General features: G+C 32.7%; 1 protein-coding gene across 3 annotated transcripts in view; it reads right to left on the minus strand.

Annotated features, from left to right (window-relative positions):
* Window positions 1–12,126: 12,126 nt before the first annotated feature.
* Window positions 12,127–23,111, minus strand: part of LOC145291570 (P2R1A-PPP2R2A-interacting phosphatase regulator 1-like) — a 45,344-nt gene continuing 34,359 nt past the window's right edge. For all 3 annotated transcript variants that reach the window (XM_080137644.1, XM_080137643.1, XM_080137645.1), the window contains exons 10-11: window positions 21,862–21,973; window positions 12,127–17,101 (exon numbers count right to left, since the gene is read on the minus strand). In XM_080137644.1, coding sequence (XP_079993770.1) covers window positions 16,813–17,101; window positions 21,862–21,973 — 401 coding nt within the window. In that variant the 3' untranslated portion in view covers window positions 12,127–16,812. The remainder of the gene's footprint in view (window positions 17,102–21,861; window positions 21,974–23,111) is intronic.

Consider the following 23,111-nt stretch of genomic DNA (forward strand, 5'->3'; position numbering starts at 1 on the left):
TTTCCATGGAATCTACGTTTAGGTCTAGGCACAGATAAAGAGTGGGGGGGAATTATTGATAATGTGTACAGCTAGACGAGTGTTTCTTGTGAAAGTTTGGCGAGGGGGGGGGGGCCATAGATTGAAGCTCAGTTGAACACCTTCCATGAAAATAACGATACATCAGAGACAAACTCGCAACATCTCTTCTGTGAGATAGAGGTTGCAAGGAAGAGAAAAGGACATCTCCTATGAGGCTACGAAGTCTATCTTGAACTCTATCAAGGCAGGACAAGTCCTTTCTAGCAGCTCCTGCCCAGATGTGGCAACAATATTCCATCCTTGGACGTACCTGGCTCTTATATAGATAGAGAATAGCATCAGCAGTGAGATATCTACTGGATCGATAGAAAGATCCCACCATTTTTCCAGCGGCCTTGGCAACAGATTTGATATACGTGTTCCATTTAAGATCAGGAGTAATGGTCAAGCCCAGAAGCTTGTCAAAACTTGAGGCCTCCTGAAGACGAGAGCCATTCATTTCAATTGATGCCAGATGTGGATCAGAATGTTGATGATGTAAAGAGAGAAGCTTGGTTTTAGATGCATTAAAAGTAACCAGCCACTCCTTACCCCATTGTACTACGTGCTCAAGATCAGAGCAGAGATAATTGGAGAGAACTTGGTCGTTTACTGTCTTAGATGTGCTACCATAATTGGTAGAGTCGTCAGCATAAATGTCTACAAATGATGTAAGGATGTGATTTGGAAGATCATTAATGTAGATCAGGAAAAGAGTTGGGCCCAGGATGGACCCCTGAGGGACACCGGCATTAATACTGTGAGCTTCTGATTTTTGCCCCTCAACTACTACTCTTAAGAACCTATCAGAAAGAAATGATTTAATAATTGAGAAGACATTTCCAGCTATACCATAGCTAGAGATCTTATAAAGTAAACCTTTATGCCATACCCTATCAAAGGCCTTAGATATGTCAAGAGCAATTGCCCTGGAAAGGTTGCCTCCGTCAAGAGATTTGTTAATCCTATGAGATATAACTGTAAGCACATCTGCTGTAGATCTAGCAGAACGGAAACCATATTGAGTGTCACTAAGAAGGTTATTTTTGTTGAGATCGTTGATTACTTCTGTATTTAACACAGATTCCAACAACTTACTCATGACGCACAGGAGACTTATTGGCCTGTACTGAGAGGGGGATGAGCGATCACCTGAATTCTTAAATACAGGGCATACTGATGAAATTTTCCAGGGAGATGAGAAACTATTCTCCTTAAGACAACGTTTAAACAGTTTTGTAAGTATGGGCGCTATTTCTGGTTGAAGTTTTTTGAGTACTATAATTGGAATACCGTCAGGGCCAGTTGCTTTACTGAAATCAAGGTTTTTGATTAGCTTGGCAACATCACGTAATTCAGGTCATTTTGGTTAGTTTAAAGGGTTAAACTAACCAAAATGAACAATAAATATTTTTTAATCATCTACATCATAATTCAGATCATAAAGGTTAAACAACTAAAATGAATAATAAATATTTTTCAATAATCTACATCATAATTCAGGTCATAAAGGGTTAAACAACTAAAATGAATAATAAATATTTTTAATCATCTACATCATAATTCAGATCATAAAGGGTTAAACAACTAAAATGAATAATAAATATTTTTTAATCATCTACATCATAATTCAGGTCATAAAGGGTTAAACAACTAAAATGAATAATAAATATTTTTAATCATCTACATCATAATTCAGGTCATAAATGGTTAAACAACTAAAACGAACAATAAATATTTTTAATCATCTGCATCATAATTCAGGTCATAAATGGTTAAACAACTAAAATGAATAATAAATATTTTTTAATCATCTACATCATAATTCAGGTCATAAAGGGTTAAACAACTAAAATGAATAATAAATATTTTTAATCATCTACATAATAATTCAAGTCATAAATGTTTAAACAACTAAAATGAATAATAAATATTTTTAATCATCTACATCATAATTCAGGTCATAAATGGTTAAACAACTAAAATGAGCAATAAATATTTTTAATCATCTGCATCATAATTCAGGTCATAAAGGGTTAAAAAGCTAAAATGAATAATAAATATTTTTAATCATCTACATCATAATTCAGGTCATAAATGGTTTAACAACTAAAATGAATAATAAATATTTTTAATCATCTACATCATAATTCAGGTAATAAATGGTTAAAACACTAAAATGGATAATAAATATTTTTAATCATCTACATCATAATTCAGATCATAAATGGTTAAACAACTAAAATGAATAATAAATATTTTTAATCATCTACATCATAATTCAGGTCATAAAGGGTTAAAAAACTAAAATGGATAATAAATATTTTTAATCATCTACATCATAATTCAGATCATAAATGGTTAAACAACTAAAATGAATAATAAATATTTTTAATCATCTACATCATAATTCAAGTCATAAATGTTTAAACAACTAAAATGAATAATAAATATTTTTAATCATCTACATCATAATTCAGGTCATAAATGGTTAAACAACTAAAATGAATAATAAATATTTTAAATCATCTACATCATAATTCAGGTCATAAATGGTCAGGTCTATGTATTTTCAAATATTTTATATTTTACTATCTTTTAGATCAGCTTGCATTCTGATATGAACATCTGCTGAACCTCACTAGTTACTATGCTAGTTCAAGACTAATTGGAAGCAAATTTTTTGTTTGTGATATTTTCACTAGAAGACAATTTCATATTGGGCCAACAGGCTCCCTCAATCCAGTTTGTTTTTTCAACAGAGCCTACCCACATCAATTTCCTAGACATAATCTTCACCAAGGCTGAGGAACTCCATCTACCCCCTGCATGATAACTCTCCAGAATATCAGATGAAAGCTAATGGGTGCTACATCTTACCCAAGGGTGACCTGAAACTGTGCAAGGAAGGGGAATTCATCTTTTTGAGGTATTATACATACTCATTTAGAGCTTATTATTCCCAAATGGTCATCCAGCCAGGCTCAACATAGCTTAATTTTGGTGATTTTGTGAGAACCAGTGCGTCAATGTGATTATACTGTATATTTTTTAATATAGTTGCTCAAATTTCCTTTCAAAATCTCTAAATAACCAAACATGTAATGTATTTTAGTATTGAAATATCTACACAAATAAATATGAAAATCCAGTTCATTTCTTACACTAACGGTAAAGTCTACAACACCCTATTTCAAGTTAAACTTATTTAAAAGATACAAAAATCTATTTTAGATACCGTTTATGTCAACAGATTAATTTGCATATTAATTTTGAAAAAGTTAATTTTAGTAATTAACTTTTTTGTTATGTTTTTTTTTAATTCAATGATTGTTTTGCTTTACATATCACAAATTATTCGATTTTGCCAGAGTATTTTATTTTCCTGGACATATATTTAACATTTGTGTTCAAATGTTCTTAAAGGGACCAACTTGATTTTTCTAAATTCCAAGTTTCAAAGTAAATTGATTTCTTTTTTTTTTTTTTCGTTTCTTTAAATCACATTTAAAACAGAAATTCGAAATTACTCAAATGTTATGTTTTGTGTTTACAGCAAAGTTATGAATGAATAGTTCAAAATAAACTGACAAGGCTACAAGATAAAAAAAAATGATAATTTAATTTTTTGTTTTTTTAGGAAAGGTAGAAAAGTGTGTTAATATGTAAATTTACTCATATTTTTTTTTTAAATCTCATGTTTTTTTTAACTATAAGTTCATATTTCTTTTTAAATTTTAAACAATTAAGTTGTTTTTACCTGTGAAGATAAACTTCTTTCAAATTATCTAATTAAATAACTTATTATTAGAACATAAACATATCAAAAGCTTGTGTATTTTTGTATAATATCTTAGTGCGTCCAGGTTGTAGCACAGTAAACAAGGACAGATTCCACCACTGCTCTGAAGAACTGTCTTTTCAGTTTGTCAGTTAATCTGGAGAGAGAAAGTCACATTGTTCCGGGCAAGAAGACCGACCAGAAAGATAAATAATATCTTAGCTAACCCCCACACTTCCTAAAAAAAAAAAAAAATAGGATCATACTAATTTTCTTTTTTCTACAGAAGATAAATTCTTTGCATTATGATTTTTCGTTCTTTAAGCAATCATATGTGGTTTTACATCTTTGCCAGTCGGACTTAGGGTAAGTGGTAAAAATAAAAATTAGTGCACTGCCCTAAAAGTTAAAATGGAGGAGCATTTTATGTTAATCTATATATGAAACTGATTGCCCTCTCTAAATTTGAAAATAACTATTTTTTGTGTCTTTTTACTGCAAAAATTTTCCATGTGTTCACATGTAAACTAAAAAAAAGTAGAATCTCATATTTTGGGGTGGTATAAAAGTTTATTCTTAAAATTATGGAATTCTCTGAGTAAAAACATTTTTTTTTATATATACTCTCCTCCTTCCCCAGAGGGCGGATAGGTTTATTAGTTTTATACAAAAGTAATAATTATATTTATTATATTTTGTTTAGTTAATATTGAACAAAAATTGAAACAGTTTTATTTTATAATTAACATTTTAATTTCTGGAAATCATTAAATAATTGCAAAACTCTCTGGAAAGTCTACGCTTTCCAATATGGTGGACAATTTGAGCAGAACCTAAGTCATGAATTTTAGGCTTCAAGGATAGTAAAAAAGATTTTTAAAAAGAGGGGGAGTAATGGAAACATAAGCCTAAGTCTGAGGGTGGTTGCCAATCTGATTAGAGTATTTTTTATTATTATCTTTTAAGCTTAAAACTTCCACCAAAATTGTCAGCCATGTTGGAAAGCATGCCTAGTTGGTTACGTAAAAGTGATGATAACAAATAGATAATAAATCTCACAATCAGTAAACACACGTGAAAATTAAACAGAACAACAAATTTCCTTGCAGTTATTTGTTGGCTGTTTTGTTTTGCTTTTTTTTCACCCCCTTTTTTTGTTCTTGTTAATTATACTGCACAATTGCCGAACATTTTAATGTAGTCATAGCAACAATTTTTTAAATTGTTTTAAAATTAAAATAGTCTCTTTCTTACCATAAAATAGTTGTTAGCTAAATATTCGTTCATTCAATAAAACCAATTTAGAATTGTAACAATTAGATGTATTACATTTTCTTTTTTTTAATGTAAACAGTGGGTTTTAAAACTGTTTAAGTCTACAGTGATAGAATTCGAATTTGAAACAATTCATTTTAAAACAGAGAAAAATAAATTTTGGCAGGCATGTACACCAACAACTAAACAGTTGTTGTTGTTGTTATTATTATTATTATTATTATTATTTATTTATTTTCCATTTCTTCTTTGGTGATTGGACGATCTCATTTTTTAATGGGTGTGAAAGGTGATAACTTATGTACAAAGTACATTCATATTATTATTATACAAATTGTTTTTATAATGATCTTTTACCAAACATTTTTAAAGAAAGATTTTAACCAGTTTTACCTCAATATTAAAACTTCTTGCATAAAGCACACAAAAAGTTTTATTATGCATTTCATGTGTTAGGTTTATAAAAATGACTGTACACCAAAAATTATGCTAATTAAGTTTATTTTATTAAACAAGAAAAAACACATTTTAATAGTGAAATATTTCATCTGTCATTTTCTGCTAAAATTAAGGTAAACGGCTAATAGACATAATTTAACACATTCATCATAATACAAGCTAGAAATTGTCTACAGTTCAAATTTGATTTTATAAAAACAAAAAATACTAGATAAATTTGCATCTACATGTAAACTTTTTTTTAACCTAACAAGTTTTTGTACAATTATTATATTTTTTTAAGATTGGCATAACACTGGATAAATGCCAAAAATAACTTTTTAAAAATATATCTTTGGAAAATAATTTTGTTATTCACAAATGGGATTTTTTAAAGTTAAAATAATACAAAGAAGAATTTTTATAAAAAATATTTATTTGAAAATTTCAAAAGAATTTTTTTTTTACTTTAAGATTTTACAGATTCAAAAAAAAAAAAAATTAATTAAAAAATTATTTTAAAAGAGTTTTTGTAAGAGAATCCCTCAAATCTAAAGTCAAATGACATCACTGGTAGAGAAGACAACATTCGTTCCAGAAAAAAAAGTTTGTGAGAAGACTAATATTTGGTGGCATTCATTTATAATTTTACTGCCCTATTTTCCTATATATGTACATTAGTTTAGCTGATATTAAAAGTTATTAAAGTGATTTAATAAAAAAGGATACTAAAATCTTAAAATATTATGTTCATTAATTTTAAAGGGAGGCAAGTTAAATGAAAACTTGGTTTATATATAAACTAGCTGTACCCAGCCATGTGTTGCTGTGGCTCAGTCCACACACACACACACACACACACACACACACACGCACTCACACACAAATGCACACACACTTTGATAATAGTCAGAAATTGACAGTTTAAAGGTTTCAAAATCACACATAACGAGATTAGCAAGTATTTAAACTGTCAATGTCTGGTTATGATTAAAGGTTAGAATTAAGCATTGAAGTTCACTTTGAAATGTTTCGGCAATTTCTGGGACTCGGCTATAGTTTCTTTGTTTTGTATTTTACATGGAGTTCACCACTTATCAAGACCCAATGGCCACTCGGGGATAAACTTTTTAATCGGTTTTTGGCCAAAAAGTTAACTGCACAAGGGTCAAAGTTCAAAAGATTTTACCTTTGCGATTTCTAGCAAACTATTCAGCCAATTTCGGATCTGAGCATTTGAAATTTTATATAAAGGGTAATCAGATATACAGCAAACTTTTTAATCAGTTTTTGGGCGAAAATTTGGCTGCCAAGAGGTCAAAGTTTACAGAGTTGACTCTACCAAACTTCTCTGCCAATTTTGGGTCTAAACACTTAAAATTTTAGATGTAGGTTACCTGGACATGTATCACACTTTTTAATTTGATTTGAGCCCAAAACAATACACGTTAAGGGATCAAAGTTTTTAACAATCTGACGTCTGTGTTCTCTACCAACTTTTCTCTTTGGTAATTAAAGAAACCTGTTATATAGAAAGGCATTATCATACATATTCAGACTTTTTAATATATACATATGCACATAAAGTTTTGAACAGTACATAGGGCCCGAGCAAGGCTGGGCGGAACAGCTAGTCTATATATATAAAAGCAAAAATGTGTGTATGTATGTATGTATGTGTGTTCGCTTTTTGTGTATGTCTACAAAAGGCTTTTTTGGCCGTGATTCTCGGTTGGCTCGCTCCTTCTTAAAACTTTTTATATGCTGTCTAAATAATAATATCTACGAGTAAGGAACTCAGGTCGCAACTATCTTTAATTTACCCGACTTTTACAAGCTATTTTTGAGATATGTTTTGATCACCGCGTAACATCACGCGACTTAACGTTCTCGCACCTGTTAATTTCACTTTATAACACACTTATCAATTCATCTATTCCCGTGGTCGAGATGGTTAGGTTGCAGGGTTTTTTTTCCATTTCCTTTCCACCTCTGCGTCAAAGGTTCAAGATTCAAGCCTACCTTTCTACTAAAACTTTTTTTTTCTTTTACACCTCCAAACACCCGACCAACATTTTTTTTTTTTTTCAAACAGGGTTGTTTTGATCTACCCCCCCAACACACACACACACCTTCAAACACCCGGGCAACGCCGGGTACTCCCCGCTAGTATATCAATAAAAGTGAAAATGTGTGTGTGTGCATTTCTCTACCAAATAACTCAATTTTCAGTCAACATACTCAAGATTTGACATAAGGGGTACTGAAATTTGGGAAAAACCTTTTTAATCGGTTTTTGGACAAATATTTAGCTGTCAAGGGGTCAGAGTTCAACGATTTGACCTTTGCAAACTTTACCAAACTCCTTCACCAATTTTGGGTCTAAACACTTGCAATTTTAAATGTAGGTTACTTGGACATGGATCAAGCTTTTTAATTTGATTTGAGCCCCAAAACAATAAATGTTAAGGGGTCAAAATTGGGGTCAAAGTTAAAAAAAAATTGACCTCTGCGGTCTCTACCAAGGTACTCAGTAAATTTCTGGTTTAAACATTTGAAATTTTATATAAAGGATATTCAGAGATATGGTAAGCTTTTAATCGGTTTGGGTCGAAATTTGAGCTGCCAAGGGGTCAAAGTTCAAACGATTTGACCTTTGTGGTGTCTAGCAAACTACTCAGTCAATTTTGGGTCTAAACATTTGAAATTTATACATAACAGGTATTCAGACATGCGGAAAGCATTTTAATCAGTTTTGGGGCAAAAATTTGGCTGCCAAAAGGTCAAGGTCGAAAGTGTTGACCATTGCAGATTCTATCAAATTTCTCCACCAATTTTTGGTCTAAAGACTTGAAATTTTAGATGTAGGTAACGTGGACATGGGTAAAACTTTTTATTTTTATTTGAGACCAAAGTAATAAATTTTAAGAGGTCAAAATTAGGGTCAAAGTTTTTTTTAAAATTACCTCTGCGGTCTCTACGAAATTACTCAGACAATTTTTGGTGTAACCATTTGAAATCTTACATAAAGTGTATTCACAGGTAGGGTAAGTTATGAACAGTATATAAGGCATGAGTAAAGCCAGGCTGTACTGCTAGTTAAAAATAAAAATCAGTTTTTGTTTGTTTGATCCGTCATTCATTATTATTTAGTTAAATGACAGACTCCCCCTGTTTTACAGGATTATAGCTCTTATCAATAGCGAATTGGAAAAATATAATAAAACTGGGAAGTAGAATCACAGGGAGGAAATTCCAAAGTCTAGCAGTGAAGGGGTGGAATTTTGCTGCTTGTCAGTTGGAATTGAGAGGTCTTCAGTGTTACAAGTATTTCAGACCACTAAAACTAGATCAAACAGTTGGCTGTTGTGAACTTTCTTGCTTTTTATTATTTTGAAGCAGTTGTAAAAGTTTGCGCATGAAGAAGGGAGAGGAGTTTCATCATTCACATTGTAACTATGAACAATTCATTGCAAAAGAAAGTGAAAGTTTCCTGTTTAATTAAAGAAAAAACAGTTTTAATTTTATCTACTTACATTTCATTTATAACAACTGTAACAAAACAATACTTTCTGACTCTTGTATATAACAGCTGCTGTTGATGGACACCGAGCATGATCGTTATTTGCAAATGGGAGAAGGGATGAAAGAGGAGGGAAAGAGGAATCAAAGAGATAGATGAAAGAGAGGGGGAAACAAGGGATGGAAGAAAGGGAGAGAAGGAAAGAGGGATGGAGGAGAGGGAGGGAAAGAGGGATGAGAGAGAAAAAAGAGGGAAAAAAGAAAGAAAAGGATGAAATAGAAAGAGAGAGAGGGGAGAAAAAAAGAGAAAAAAGAGGGAATGAGTAATATATAAGAAAGGGAGAAGAGAAGGAGGTGCTAAAGATAGGAAGGATGAAAAGAAAAAAGAAAAAAAGAGAGTAAACCTATACAGTCATTTCTCACACATGCCTGATGAAGAATCATTAATACAAATCAAAGCAGTAGTTCAAGTGATCGTAACAAAATTTCTACCGAATGTTCACGCAATAGTTACGTGCATGAAAAACAAAAAAAAAAAATCCAAACCAGTATATTTGTGCATTTCACTCAACATACAAGACATGTTACTTGGCTAGAGATGCCCAGAAAACAACTTTGGAAATTTTCTCTTTAAAACAAATTACCTGAAAATCCGTACAAACTCATTGGCTAAGAATGTCACTGCTTTAGCTCTTCGGGTTAGGGTTTCGCTCCACGCTTGTGAGAATCTAAGAACAAACCATTTTCATATCAACATGGATAAATAATTAATCAGTGCTTCTTTGCAATTATGCCACCATGAAAATTTTTATATCTTTTAAAATCGACAACTTTTTTGGTGCTTGTTACGATAGTCAACAAATCAATTTTTTTTTTTTTAATATATCCTTTTAAGCAAAAACAATATTATGTACTTGTCATGTCGAAAATAGTAATATATCCAAATATATAAAAAAAATCATTGAGTAGAAAGTTATCAATAAATATAAAAGTGAAAATGTATGTATGTATGCTTTTCCTCCATGTCCACAAAAGGCTTCTTTCAGAGAAGCGCTCGCTCGCTCGCTTCACAACTTCTTAAAACTTTTTATATCATCCATAAATTGTAATATCTCACAGTTAACCACGGACCTCGCCTGTCTATTTAATTTTAATGACTTTCATACGTTAATTATTCCACATTTCCCGCATCGGCACGCGTTACATTCAGTTTTCGGTATAAACAAAAAGCGAAACTCAACTCTAATCACAGGCCCAGAGCCAGTGGTTTCTAGAGAGCTAAGTAATGTTTGGTCAGTTTTCATTTCGAGACGAGAGAGCGGGTTTTTAAAAACAAACAAACCCATTTACTGACCTCATTAAAAACTGTCCGGCACAAAATGCTAACTGCTGAATAGCTATCGCCGTCACGTCAATCAAAAACGCACACCTGTTTTTTTTTCACACTTTACTATTTTCCAACTGCGCGTCGTCAAGGCTTTGTTTTTCACGGGCACCTGTTTTTTTTCACACACACCTACAAACACCCGGGCAATGCCGGGTACCCCTCGCTAGTCTAGAATATAAAAGGCAAAATGTGTGCGTGTGTATGTCTGCCAAAAATTTTCAACAGAGGCGACGAATCCTGATGAAATCGGTATTGCTTTGAAGATCAACATCTCAGACAACAAATATCGAAAAATTGGCCAAAAAACATTAATTCCTTCACCCTAAACTGGACAGTTTTCTGCAGGAAGGGGTCGGTTTTCTGAGTTGCCATTTTTGAAAGTCATTGTATTGGTTGGATTGACTTGGCTTAATTTCAATGTTCAGAACTTCTGGTTGCGTAATGGAGCATTGCTAAGACGTCAGATGTTCTTTCACTTTTTTTTCCGCCTTTGCGTCATGGGTTCGTGCCTGGCTGCCTACTACCACTTTTATTTTTGTTTAACACCTCTTTCCACCCTGGCTGCCTACTGTTGTTTTGATCCCCACCCCCCGCTATTATCACGTTTCTCTTTAACACCTCTCTTCACTCAAACTTCTTACTGTTATTTTACCCCCCCTCCCCACACACACCTCTCCACACCCGGGCAACGCTGGGTACCCCGCTAGTCTAATATATAAAAGGCAAAATGTGTGTGTCTGTCTTGCAAAAACTTTTGACAGAGGCGACGGATCCTGACAAAATTGGTTTCATTTTAAAGCTCCGTTTTACAGATAACAAATATCGAAAAAAAACATTCATTCCTTCACCCTCAACTGAGCAGTTTTGTACAAGGAAGGGTCGCTTTTTTTTTTTTTTAACGATCCAAACTTCCAGTCGGGCGATGCAGACATCGGCTAAGATGTCACCTTTGTTTTTTATTCTCTTTCACGTTACCTACTACAACTTTTTTTTTTAAAAAACACCTCTGCCTCACCTAAGCACCTCCGCTACTGTTGTTTTAACCCTCACCCCTGGCGTCTTTACTACACCACCTAAACACCAGGGCACTCCTGTTAGTTTCTAATTAAAGTCATTTTTACGGAAAATTACATAAAATCGCATTTTTCTTAGAAGTTATAAAGTAGGCAGTAGGAGGCTATACACAGGGGACTTAACTCTGAAAGGAATATTTTAGACTACTTGTGTCATAGCTGCAATTTTTGTTGTTTATAGCGATAGACTTTTTTCTTTTTACTAAAAACACAATAGCAGTTGTTCTACTCAATGAGATTTTGTAATTTTTGGATATATTATTATTTTCGACATGACAATTAAGTACGCCATATTGTTTTTGCTTCAAATGATGTTTTTTAAAATTTTGATTTTTCAACTATATCTTAAACACCACTTTTTTAACAAGATTATTAAATTGTCTTCAGAATATCAAAGTCTTTTAATAATGAATAATTAGTTTTGCTTCATAAACTTTTTTTTTTTTTTTTAGAGTTTCTCAGATTTGGGAAATTTCAGAGTTTTGGAAATGAGATGGGATAAAGGGTTTGCAAAGGGATTGTACTTTCCCGAGTTGGCCTTCAAAGGTTCCCATGCATGAGCCAAAAAGAAAGAAATGAGAACAATAAAATGATAATAAAAAAAAGCTTTAAAATAATTTATTTAACAGTTAAGAAAATCATCATAAAAAAACATGAGAAAAAGTTTTGCTGGGATGAGGAATTTTCATTATTTACAAATTTCTGATGGGTATCAAACAACAAAAATGAGGAAAACATAGGAAATTGCAGATAAGATAGAAAATGTTTCAGAATTATTTTGATAAAAATAATAATTTCTATTATTTAAACTATTATTCTCATCATGGATGATATTATTCTCACAATGTTTTCGGCTGACCTAACCTTCAACCTTCTTCACATGCATTTTGCTTAACTTGGGAATCTATACAAATTTTTTTAACAATTTATTTAATTTATGGCAGTAAATTGCTGTCACTCAATGGAATTCTTAATTTTTATTCTATTCGTAGTATCACCTGCTGTGAATCTTGAAGAACCTGAAGTCTCTAGAAGACTGTCACTTAGAACTAATTGTTAATTGTCCATGCATTTAGTTTTAAATTCCCATATATATATATATATATATATATATATATATATATATATATATATATATACACATACTTGAAGGTCGATGGTTACATCAACCAAAATATAAGAGCAGTTTGAATAATCCAAATAACAAGTTATTTTTTTAGGATTATTTTCTGATTTCTAAAACTAAAGAAGGCCTAAAAATGATGTTCTTGAAGTTGCAAGTAACGCGTTCTTGATGCACTACAACGTCAAAATTAGACACACTGTGTGCAGCTGTAGCCTAATACATTTGCTGCTGGCTGCAATATTATTATTCATAAAATAATATTTTTTACTTGAAATTTAAAAAAAGGTTTTTATTTAGAATTCAACAAATATTTATGATGTAAGTACTTGTCACAGAACAAAGTCATATTCCGGAAATCACATAAATTGATCAAATAATTTTTTTTTTTAACTAAAAAAAATCAAATTTTATTATTAAGCAAGGTGCTATTTTTTATCCACCATTGCTTAAAGGGGAGACAACTCAATTTGAACTACTGAGATCAAAATCAGCTTATAATAAATACAATTTATTTTTAAAATCACAAAAATCATAAAAAACTGATTTTCTATATTTAAAATAAAACTATTTGATCAATTTACATGTTTTTTGGAATATGACATCTTTGTTTTGTGAAAAGTATGCACATTATAAAGAATTTTTACTATTTTTGCTTTTTTTAATCGTCGAATTATAAGAAAAACATTTTTTGAATACCTACTCATTTGTTATCAAAACGCACCTAGATCATAATCTTAGACTATTTGAGTACCCATGCCAAAAGACTATTTACGTAAAACTACTAGCAGGAACATGTGGAAATTCCACGGAGGCTTACCTACCATCTTCTCTTTCTTCTTACTGTAAAAATAATTTCATAAATAAATAAAACAAGTGTTACTTAAGTCAAGAATAATAAGAGAATTTTATTCATGACATTATGTTTCATTTTGAAATGAATAGTCTAAATGTTTGGCAACCAGCAACATCAGAAAACCAGCAATCATATTTTTGCATTTCATATTTGGCAACGAGACAATCTATTTTTTTCTTTAATGGATGCACATGGTAATGCGTACAAACATAGAAAGATATTATATAGATAAAGATTTTCTTTTTTCATGGTGGTGTTATTGTAAAAAAGTACCGGTTAATCTCCCTATAATTTACTAATCATTTCTAGCCAATTAGAGAAAACAATATGTACAGGGGGGGGGGGAGGGGGGATATTTACAATTGGATGTATTAGTAAAGGAGAATCTAGCCACTTCTAAAAAACAACATTATCAGTCAAAGAAGTAGAATTGTATATTTTCAACAAGAAACTAATCTATTTCCCTGCTACCACATAAGATGTTAACATCAACAGCAGATGCAACATTGCATATGGTTACAAGTTTACCTGAATTTTCAAATTTCCGCCCATTCGCGCAGTTATAATATGCAGGGATTTCATTTTTTTTTTTTTTTTTAGGGCAGCTGATGTGTTTAAAAATATTTTCAGTTAATACACCAGCCATGAACAGGTACAATGTAACAAAATATCTTTTTTGTTATCACTCCTGAGAACTAATGAAATATGGTAAATGGATTCATACATTTGCGAATATCTTATCTCACACGTGGTGAGAAGAGTTTGATGGTGGTTATTTAAAAAAAAAAAAAAAAATTTGCTATAGATGAAATGAATTTTCCAAATTTGACTCAAAAATATAAAATTTTCATCATTTAAAGCTTCACAGTTGTTACTTCAGTTTTTGTAACAGCATTTTTTTTTTTTAAAGAAAATTAATAAATGTATCGCTAAAATAATATTTCTAAGCCACACTTCATGATCAAAATGAAGAGGTATGAATGCAAATATACATACATATTTATTAAGATAGCTATGTACTAGATTTAACAGACATACCAATAGTTTCTTGCTAACACAGTTCTTCTGTGTCTTCCCAGCAGCTTTCAAATTACAAATCCACATGTGTAAAAAAATTTGGTGTCAGATTTTCGAGTTCCTTATAGAAAAAAATCTAGTAAATATCTTGGATTTTGGCCTATGAGTGCACATTTAGAATCTAATTTGGAAGTGAAGCCCACGTTGATATAGATTTTTACACTAGTTAAATGGATTTCTAATTTTAAAATCTTTGGGTTAGTATGAAATCATTTATATATTTAGTATAATCAGTAATTATTTTTATAAATATGTTGAACTTTTACCCCAATAATTGAGCACTCTGGACATTGTATTGATTATATATGTGTGTGTGTATGAATAGGTTAGATAGTATGTATCTTTTGTCTCCATATGTTAGGCCTTATAACAGTACATGTATGTGTATAAGAGAGTATATCAATGTGTATGAATAAGAGCGGATCAGAAAGTATGGATGTAAAAATGTGTTAATGTAAAATATATCAACATATGCGTGTATTTGAAATGTGTGTGCAAGCATATGTGATGTTATCAATGTTTATGGATGCATCCCTGTGTGCAAATGAACCAAAACGCGTGTCTCCACATATGTGCGTGAGTATGTCCATGTCTGCATTATGAATGCGTACGCTAAAACATTTTTACAGCAAAATCAAATTAGCTTTTTTCTAGAGTTTTATGCATTTTAGTTAAAGCAGTAAGTTGTGATACATTCAATATCACATGTGCATGCATGTATACATATACGCATACAGAGATGCATGCAAAACTTGTATACACATCATGGCAGTCAAATTGAATGAAAAACAAAACTGATTTAATGTCATGCTCAATCAGAACAGAAAAGACGAAATGAATCCTGCTGCACAACGAGGAAAATATTTCTGACTGCTAATTTGTTTTTGCAGTCCTTATTTTCACATATTGTAAACATTTCTCGGTCCTTTTTTTATGATTTTCAATTCAAATTATGTAAAATCTAAAACAAAAAAGATTAATAAATAAATTAGGCCATTAAGAAAGGAATTTGTTATCAGACTGTAATAGTAGAATTGTCCAATATCTTCATAAAAGTCTGTTTTTAAAAACCATACTGGCCTGTAATATTGAATGTTTTTAAAGATTATTTAATAACAAAATATAAATGTGTGTTTATTTACATATTATACAATTTAAAGGAATCCATTGAATGGAATCTGGGTTTCTCATCTCCAGATTCAGTGGAGTTTTCTTTCTTTTTTTTAATCCAATTAACATATTAGTGATCATTAAAAAAAAAAAAACAACAGTGAATCCAGAGACAAGCCACCTGGGTACCATACAATGGAGAGTTAAATGTATAGTATTCTGCTCGTTTTTACAATCGAGCACTTTGGTTGATTTTTTTCTGCTGACAGAAAATATATATATATATTGTGTGTGTGTGTGTGTGTGTGTATGTTTTGTTGAAGCATAACTGTTTCATTTTTCTATTAAATGATTTTCACTCGGTCAAATCCATTAACAACAAAGAAAAGAATACGCTCTGTCTCATCCTCCCTACTCTTTTAAGGAATCTCCCACATCAATCGGTTGCTAACAAAACTGGCATATGGCCAAAGTCTACAATGATTTGGTTGCGTTGGTGCCCAATAAAAAGGTGTGGATTGCCTAAAAAAAAAAAACCAATAGTTCTTTGTTCACGAAACTGATGCTCATACATACAAATTGTAAGCTGATATCAAAATGAATAGTGGATATGCTTCCAAATAAACAGAAACTTGTCTTTCAGATATTTTTCCATATTATACACGTTTCGTTTTGAAATAAATATTGACCTAAAAAGCAGTGCGCAATAATTATACATCTTCTTTATATAATAAAAAAGACAAATTATCCAGATGTGAAGTCTTCTTCAGCCTTTGGTATCACTTTCTTAAGAAAAATAAATATATTTTAAACTATAAATTACAGGCTGCAATTTATAGTCTTATGATGTATCAATATGATGAGACCTTAAATGCACGTAGATTGAGTTTTGTCTGAAAATATAACTCAAATGTATGCACAACTCTGGTCATTATTTCCATTTTACTGCAATCATATTGATAGGAGCTTAAAAATAAAACAAACTTTTTAGAGTGAGGGATGAGAGTGTGGACAAGCAAATGGAAGAATTGGAAGAGATTGGTGGAAGATTCTCATTCATATCGGCAAAATGGTGAGCTTAGTAGTTGTTAAAATCTCTAAAGATTGCTTTCACACTGGCGGAGCCTGCTTTATCGAAGGGAAATTCGGACTGTCAATAGTGTTCAGGATATGTTCCGTTGACTCAGACATGTCTGTCGATTCAGTCATGTCCGAGTTCTCAGAATCGGTGGTAGTCATATCGCGAGATTCTCTGACGGGTGTGAATCCAAAAATGGAGGCCGGTTTAGGTTGTAGAGGGCTCAAAATGTTTGGGGATGAAATTCTTGGCACTCGGGGTGGCAAACTCTGTTCAGGACTGCTGCACTCATCCATGCTGTTTGCGGAGGACATCGGAAGGCTGTAATAAGGAAATTAATATCAAGTTTACCAACAAAAAAAAAAAACAGAATTCTGAAAGAATAGATAGTAACCACCAACTTATCATAAAAAAAAAAAATCTATTTCCTCATATTGTTCCACTGATGCTGATATACAACGATTACTTGAGGTGGGTGGATACTAATCCAATGACTCAGTCAGAGCAGAAATTCATTCCAACCAAGCTGAACCATCACATCATGCATGACAATGTTGCCCAACCTTCTTCCAAAATCAGGTTTCTATAATTTTATGATTTTCTGCATGCAATTCGCTCAGGGATGGACAACAGTGCACAATTAGAAATACCACACTGAACCCCAGAGATAAAACTATTATTTTTAGATCATAGTTGGAGAAATATACTTTTTTTTTTTTTTACATGGAGTTCACCACTTATCAAGGCCCAAGGGCCACTCGGGGATAAGGGTTATTGTGTGTACAGTAATCAATGGAATAGTGTAGTAATAGTATTGGAGAATTGATAAAGTGTCATTACTTAAGGGGGCTGTTCATCAGGAATTTGTTTGTGTTGGACTTGAAGACATCCAGTTTGAAGTCGGGAGGGAAACAGGCAAGCGGAACAGAGTTCCACAGGCGTGCAGTTCTAAGAAAGAAGCTTTGTTCATGGAATCTTCGTTTTGATTTAGGCACAGATAAGGAGTGGGGAAAATTATTGACGGTGGTTTCAGCTAGTCGGATGTTTTTTGAAAAAGATTGGCAAGGGGGGACCAGAGAATGGAGCTCAGACGAGCACTTGCCATGGAAATAACGATGGAACAAAGATAGGCTCGCTACGTCTCTTCTGTGGGAAAGAGGTTGCAGAGAAGAGAAAAGGGCATCCCCCACAAAGCCACGAAGTCTATTTTGTACTCTGTCAAGGCAGGATAGGCTGTTTTTAGCAGCTCCTGCCCAGATGTGGCAGCAGTACTCCATCCTTGGACGTACTTGGCTTTTATATAGATAGAGAATTGCATCATTAGTGAGATATCTTCTGGAGCGGTAGAAAGATCCCACCATTTTCCCAGCGACCTTGGCCACAGAATTGATGTATGTGTTCCATTTAAAATCAGGAGTAAATTTGCAAGAATTTGTGCCAGTTGTCCAGAGGCGTTTTCTTACTGTAATAACTATAAAAAATAGCACTAGAACTATTGATGATGAGCACTTTTAATGCGAATGAATAGTGTTGTAAATACAATATGCAGTATAACTCCCATAACTTGAACATCTGCTTCATTCAAATTAGAGGATGCTGTTCAAGTTTTGTGATAAAAAAACTGTGCTGCAGTTAACTTTAATTTTCTAAGAATTAAGAAATAGTAAATGAAATTCATTGCTATATGATACTTCAAGTATATATTAAGTTGAGTTTACGATATATTGCAAGTAAGAATTGCTAAATATTATTACCAGGAGCAAAAACATTGAAAATAAATTGAATCTACTCTTACTTGTTAGGTATTTATTACCTAAATTATCATCTACAGAAATCAAACATTTATATAAAATACAGTTTTTTTTATTTATTCATTGAATGAGTCTCACTGCAGTTTCTATTTTCATCGATTGAGCTCTCGAGTGCTGCCATTGTATTCCGTAAGCGATCACGAAAATCTACAATTTCTTGGTTCTGTAGCTTCTTTATGATTATATCTCTTCCGAGTGACATTGCTTGCAAAACATAGTTGTCACTAAAGTAAGGACTTTTTTCTAAAAATTTTATAACCATCTCCATAGACTTTTCTGCATCATCCCATGATATTGCTTTATCTGGGTTATTTACATTAGGGTCAAGAGAATGAGAGCTGTTGCTATTTTCATCACCATCACTGCCTTCAGGATATTGATCAGTAGTTTTCTCATCTTGTTGCACCCACATTTCAACATCATTTGCATTAAGTGATTTACGAACAGCGTGGTTGGTCGGTAACCGTTTGGTTTCAAGAATTTTTTCTAGACCAGATGTATTCTCTGATTCTTTCAGTTCAGAAGCCTTTGGCACTGGGCATAATTTACCCTATGCTTTTGTTAATGTGCTTGCTCGAACTTGATTCCATGCACTTGCGAGAGAAAATATGGCATCTTTAATAGTAAAATGGCGATGAAAATCGCTTATACTCACCGTACTTTTTATCATATTCATCATGAAATCATTTCTGTAGAAACATTTTAAGTTCCAAATAATCCCTTGATCCATAGGTTAGATGAGAGAAGTCACATTAGGTGGTAAGTAGCACACAAAAATATTCCCGCAAGATGACACTAGTTCTGACTTAGGAGTATGTGCTTTACAATTGTCCAACAGAAGCAAGCACTTTGAATCAGGTTTACCTAATTCAAGAAAACGCCTCTGGACAACTGACACAAATTCTTGCAAAAACCATTTTTTAAACAACTGTTGATTCATCCATCCATTTTGTGAAGAATAATAGGATACTGGCAAAGGTAAAACTCTTTTCAATGCTTGGGGACACTTTGATTTGCCGATGACACAAAGCTTAAGTTTATGAGTTTCAGAAGCATTAGCGCATACCATCACTGTTAGTCTTTCTTTATTTAATTTGAATCCTTTTATTTTCTGCTCCTCAGATCCGGCTAATGTTTTTTAGGTAAGCACTTCCAATTTATGCCACTTTCATCAGCGTTGTAAACATCCTCTGGTGTTAAACGATAATCGGCAATTATCGTCTTGAATTTGTCACAATAATTTGATGCTGCGTGTGTATCAGCAGACCGTTGTTCGCCTGACATTGTTAATTGTCTTATACCATGTCTACTCTTAAAGCTCCTAAGCTAGCCTTCACAGAATTTCATATCTCCTGCGATATTCAACTCTTCCTTAAGAGATTTTGCTTTAGCAATTAACATGAGCCCAGATATTGCTACACCTTCATTCCGTTTTGCTACAAACCACTCATGCAACATTCGATCGAATTCAACTTGCTTTGGTCTGCGAAGAGTCCTTCTTTTGACATGTCTTTTATTTGAAGAGAAAGGAGCAGCCTTCAGTATTTTCTCCTTTTTGTTTTTGATGTAAAACAGTGTACTTCTTCCAATCTTATAATCTCTCAATATAATGCTATTTTCAACTCCAGCATCTAATTTTTCTATAATTTGACGTTTTTCGAGTAAAGTCAGTGTCACTTGCTTTCTTTTAGAGTTGCAAGCCATTGTGATGGGTTGTTTTACACTATTTTAAATATAGCAATCTGAAAACAAAATTACAGTTAGTGTAAATTAATTATCAATAGCTAATCTACATTAATTACATAGTACCAATATTAACATGTCTGTGCAATATCTGACTAAACCATGTAAACAGTTTTACTGCAACTCTGCATCAAATATGCTAATACAATTTCAATGACGAGACAGTTCAAGTTTAGAGAAAGTCCAGGTTTAGAAGAAGTCCAAATGAGAGGAAGTCCAACTTTAGAGGAAGTCCAAATAAGAGGAAGTTCAACTTTAGAGGAAGTTCAAATTAAAGGAGTTTTACTGTACTTTCCAAATATGCAAAGTTTAATTTGCAGAATAGACATTTTGAACATTTGTGATTGAGCAACAACCTTCCAACTATGTGGCATTATATATTTCAAATACAAATTTTTGTGACAGTTTTTTTTCAGTATCTCAACAGTTTACAACAACTAATTTGACTTTTGATCTCTCAGCTGATCATTATTCAACCAACGTACAACTAGGCCAACATCTCCCGACTATTCACCCCCACTGCATGTACTGTCCAGCTTTGATAGAGTTCAAAACAGACTTTGAACTCTAGTAGGTGATGCCTGTTTCTCTTCCCAGCAACCTCTTTCCCACAGAAGAGACATTGCAAGCCTGTCTGCTCTATTGTTATTTCCATGGCAAGTGCTTGACTGAACTCCAATCTATGATTTCCTTTGCAAACTTTCACAAAAAACACTCAACTAGCTACAACTACAATATACAATTTCCCCCTACTCTGTATCTGTACCTAAATCTAAATGCAGATTCCATGAACAAAACTTCTTTCTCAGAATTGCACATTTGTAAAACACTGTTCCATTGGCCTGCATCCTGGTTGAATACAACACAGTAGCCTTCAACTCCAATGTAAACAAGTTCTTGTTGAGCCGTCCCCATAAATAATCAAACTATCTAATTAATGATTACTGTACTACCAATTTACATTCATTACCCCTTATCCTCGAGTGGCTATCAGACCTTGATAAGTGGTGACTCCCAAGTAAAAAACACAAAAAAACAAAAAAAAGACTGGAACTTGATATACCAGCTTTCTTTCTCATCTTTCCAAATTCTACCTTTTTCCCCAGCTAACTGTTCATGCTGTCATTTCGTCTGTGCAATACAATGGATTTGCTGTTTTCATATTGTCATTCATTTCCTAGCTAATCTCTCCCCGTAATCGTAGTTGTGGGTGTGGGGAATATCTATATCACACCAGTGTTACACACACACAAAAAAAAAAAAAAAATTAAATCATGCTAAGTATTTAAATTTACACCTGCTACAATTGATCTCAAAACAGTAGCAAAATGTCAGTGCGATAATCTACAAATTGTAAAAATTATACAAATAAACTAAAATTAAGTCCAAATTAACAATCGTATCAGATTAGTTGGTTTAGTTAATCATTTTTTGCTAATAATTCTTTTCAAAAAAAGTTATGGACAGAAAACCACAGATAATTTTCTTAGAAAGAAAACAAACAACTCAGAACATAAAAATCCTTACAATTTTGAATGAGGAGATGCTATAATTCGGACAGGGGTAGTACTTGGGCCAGTGTTTAGACGCTTGGGAGGTGTCAGGTAATTATCATAGCGATCTCCATCACTTGTTTCAGCTGAAATAAAAATGAAGAAAAATCTTGAATTTAATGACAATGAAAGATAACGTGTGCACACACATATATATAAGAATTGAGTATTTTCGGTTATCAGTATCACAAAATAATGAACAAATGAATAGTTTCATTTAAATACTATATAATTTCACTTAATTCTAAATAACAGTTTAGTTAGCTCAGGTAGAGCATCACATGCTAATCATTAGATTAGAATTTCCAATCTCTCCATGTTTAACCACATTGATGAGTCTGAGATGATGAAACTCATATCTGCAAAGATATACAAGGTGCTTTCAATAAGTTTCTAGACTATTTTGTATAGGCATTTAAAATTATCATAAACGTTTGAAAATTCAGTATGTTATTGCTATACATCGTATGAGATAACTGGCCAATTTTTATAATTTCAGGTTAGAAGGAACAGCTACAGCAGGAATTGGAATACACCCTACTAAAGCCCAGCTGGTGAATTTCAAAAATGCAATCTGGGCATGAGAACACTTTAAAAGAACGATATGCAATAAAATTGTGTTTAAACTTAAAATGCTCCAGAAACATATGGAATTCTTCAGACTGCTTTTGGACCATCTTGCATGAATCGAGCATCAGTTTTGAATGGCATAAGAGATTTAAGGTAGGCAGGGAGTCTGTGAGGGATGATGAGAGGTGTGGGAGGAGTAAAGAAATCAGAACACCACAGTTTATTGGCCACATAACGAATTTCATGGATAAGGACCGTCATATGTCTATAGAGATAAGTGCACAGTTTGAGGTCAGTGTTGGAATTGTACACACAATTATTTGCGAAGAACTGAAGATGCAGAAGATTTGACCAAGATGAGCATTAAGAAAGTATCTCACCTTCCTTATAGTCTAGGCTTTGCTTCATGTGACTTTTGGTTATTCCCTAAACTCAAGGAAAACCTTAAAGGCTGTTGTTTTGAGACAATTGAGGAAATGAAAGAGGCTGTGACGAGGGTAATTGATATGCTCACATAAAAGGACTTCCATGGGGCCTTCCAGAAGTTGTTGGAACAGTACAACAAATGCATTGGAGTCGGAGTAGATTACTTTGAAGGGGACTAGAGTTTCATGTGTGTACTTTCAATGAAAGTGCCATATGGAAAAAAAGTCA

The sequence above is a fragment of the Euprymna scolopes genome, chromosome 12 (genome assembly GCF_053919585.1).
Source record: "Euprymna scolopes isolate OS-2025 chromosome 12, ASM5391958v1, whole genome shotgun sequence".
Lineage (NCBI taxonomy): Eukaryota > Metazoa > Mollusca > Cephalopoda > Sepiida > Sepiolidae > Euprymna > Euprymna scolopes.